The 3496-nt window shown below is 38.6% G+C and overlaps 1 protein-coding gene across 1 annotated transcript; it reads right to left on the bottom strand.

Annotated features, from left to right (window-relative positions):
• Positions 1-718: 718 nt before the first annotated feature.
• On the bottom strand, positions 719-3067 carry LOC147609765 (uncharacterized). Its single transcript, XM_086786856.1, has 2 exons — positions 1806-3067; positions 719-1093 (listed from the first exon to the last, which is right to left on the bottom strand). The coding sequence occupies exons 1-2, from the start codon at positions 2993-2995 to the stop codon at positions 748-750; spliced, it is 1536 nt and encodes a 511-aa protein (XP_086642982.1). The 5' UTR covers positions 2996-3067; the 3' UTR covers positions 719-747.
• Between the last annotated feature and the right edge of the window lie 429 nt (positions 3068-3496).

The following is a 3496-nucleotide window of genomic DNA, read 5'->3' on the forward strand; positions in this document are numbered from 1 at the left end:
CAGAGGCGCTCAAGAAACTTCTCATTCTCACCTTGCCTCACAAAAGAATAGATTTTTTATTGGTATAGTTACAGACCCTATGCCAATTTATATCCCTATTACTCTTGGTATTGGTGTGTCTACCTTTGCTAGTAGTTGGAGTTATCAAACCATGTCTAACCAAAGTGGTTAACACCAATAAATTTCTAGTATGCAATAAGATTTTATATTTTAGTTTCCATGAAAAAAGCTAGTTGACACAATGAGGAGTGGTACCTAGTGGATTGTCTTTAAAAAATATGCAACCATTGGGTGAGCTTCATGATGAGTAGTTCAAAAAACCCATATTTTGTTTCCTATTGTGAAAAGGTTGTTGTCTTGGAAGTAAACACCAAGTATTTCCTAGTGCAGTGTGGAAATTTACCCCATTATGCATGGTTCACAAGCATGTGGTTTTATAACTTGGCTACAATTATAGCTACAAAGTGTCTTTGATAGACAACGACTTGTAGCTACCACAATCCAATACAAATGGTCCACTACAAATTACAAATACATAATGATAGTTCACAACATTTCTAACATCATGTAATTACAGTTATAGCTAGGGAATGCCTTCAATAAAGAGTGCCTTGTCATACCAATACTTTTAATTGAAAAAGGAAGTTAATTCTGTAATTACAGTTATAGCTAGGGAATGCCTTCAATAAAGAGTGCCTTGTCATACCAATACTTTTAATTGAAAAAGGAAGTTAATTATGTAATTCTTCACAAATCCCCTCTAATATTGAGTCGTGGCTCATCTTCTTTAAGTAGTGGTAGATCAACTTGTTCCCTTAACTCATTAAGCATTGCAAACTCCGATTTCAAGATGTAGTTATCCTGCGTTGGGTCAATGGACTTAATGAGATCTTTTGTAGCTTCGTCAACATTTAGCTTATCTATCTTCAATAACAAATATCCCGCTAACACTCTCCAACGCTGTAGTTTGGCATCTTTAAGTATGGTGTTAAGTTTGACTACTAGTTCCTGCACTAGTTCAAGAGACTCCTCCCTCATGGTGTCTTTGCTCCACCTTACCAAGTTGATGAGCACTCTTACACACACCAAAGATCTGTAAAAGCATAAAAAAAAGACTAGAATTTATGCTTTAACTATGTCATATATAGACTCTAAGAAGAGACATTACACACACACACACACACACATATGTATATGTATATATATGTGTGTGCGTGTATGTATACATACATACATACATACATATATATATATATATATATGTGTGTGTGTGTGTGTGTGTGTGTGTATATACACACACAAACACACACATATATATGTATATATGTAGTAAATGTATATATATATATATATATGTATGTATATGTATATGTATATATATATATATATGGTTGTGTGTGTATGTGTATGTGTGTGTGTGTATATGTATATATATATATATGTTTGTGTGTATGTGTATGTGTGTGTGTGTATGCATGTGTGCATGTATGTTTGTATGTATGTATATACATATATGTATATATATACATATATATATATATATAGACACATATATATATATATATATATATATATATATATATATATATAGACATATACACACATATATATACATTTACATATGTACATATGTATGTATATATATGTATATATATATATATACATGTATATATATATATATGTGTGTATATATGTATATGCATCTATATATCGATAGTATAGATATGTATACATACATATATATATATATATATATATATATATATATATATAGTGATGTTGAATAAAATGTTGCGTATACTGACCGCTTGTTGGTTGGCTCTACCATTTCCATAAGAGTGGTGAGCACTCTAGTCTTGTCGCTGCCTGTGCTCCTCAGCACCACATGAGCGCCGCCATGCTCGGCTAAAGCGGCGAAGCTGTTGGCCGCTGACCAGCCCACTTGGCCGGGTCCGAGCTTGTCCGCGAGCTTGGTGAGCAACGACTTGGGCAGCTTATGGACGTCCAGCCTGCGACCCTTCTCCGCAACCCAAAATCCCACCACATTGGCCGCTGCTTGCTGCACAAACGCGTTATCCCGATCCAAGTAGATCTGCACGAATTCAGCCCCGTGGCGATGGGCTTGCATATAACCCAAGAGCTGCTTGTAATTCTTCCGCACGCCAGGCGCTTGGGCGTTCCTTGCATACTCCTTCCCGAGCACATTGAAGGCGAAATCAAAGAACTCAAAATCATCTGCTTGAACAACGCCACTATCAAACGTTCTTTGCAGGATCTCATCATAGTATATTTGGATGCTCTGTTCCGTCTTATCATACAGGAGCAACAGAAACCCCAATGAGACAGCCACAGCTGCTAAGCCTACGGCAGCGTTGATGAGGGCAAGGATGTAGAAGATCTTGAGAGAGACCAGGAGATTGGGTACATCAGAGTGCAGTATCCTTAACCTGATGATGGGCAAGACAATGCTGGGGGAGATGAAGATTGTTTGCCCGATTTGGGAGAGCACTCGCACTGCTCTCGCCAGGGTGGGCTGCTTGTCTTTTAGCAGGCTAAGAAGGGCTGGGTTTTGGCTCAGCCTTACCAGGGCTTTCCTTGCAAGCCTGCTGAAGAAGATCGCACAAGCTAGGCGCCCGGCTTCAAGCAGCAGCAAGATAGTAACAATCCTGAAATCTGCATAGTCTAAGTAGGACACAAAGCCCCCCAACAGAACCACCGTAGCCCAAGTGAGATTGCAATAAGCCAAAAACCTGCAAACTCCCTGCAGAGCTCCTGCGCACCACGCTCCCCACCTTGCTTGGGCCAATTTTCCCTCGTAGGCCTCAATCAGGTCATCACCAGAGGGAGTATTATTTCTCACATCTGATCCCGTCACAGAGCCTGCTTGGACCCCTGCAGAACCTTCATTCTTTGTAGCCTGCTGACTCGGTTGAATCTCCCCTGCAGGGCGATCATTTCTCATAACTGGTTGATTTGGTTGAATCTCCGGCTCCATGATGCTCCTTTTGTTTTCCCGGAGAGATGATGAGTGGACTAGACTCCCCGAAGACGCGAACAGAGAAATGTTTTTTTTTTTGTCATTAGTACTCTCACTATTTTGCAGTTAAAAAAGTGAAAGAGAAGCTTTATTCTATTCTAACTTCAACTTTTAGTGTAAAGGACGAAAACTATCTATCTTTCTCTCTATCATTATTGTTTTAAAATAGAACACCCAATCATTATATAAAGGTGCAACTATTTGAGAATATAATACGTGACCACACCCCATCACACATCTCCACCAATAAAAAAATTAAAAGCAATAACCATTTCTATTTTTTTAAAAAATATTTTTCTTTAACAAAAATTCTACAATACATACACACATACACTTACACACTGGTACCCACATATAGACACACATATGTACACACTCTCGTATGCATACACATGCAAGCATGTACACACATAGTCGTACACTTGTATATGCACATGCACGCACACACGACTATGCATG

The sequence above is a fragment of the Cibotium barometz genome, chromosome 50, assembly GCF_041138505.1.
Source record: "Cibotium barometz isolate CiBa-2024 chromosome 50, ASM4113850v1, whole genome shotgun sequence".
Classification (NCBI taxonomy): Eukaryota; Viridiplantae; Streptophyta; class Polypodiopsida; order Cyatheales; family Cibotiaceae; genus Cibotium; species Cibotium barometz.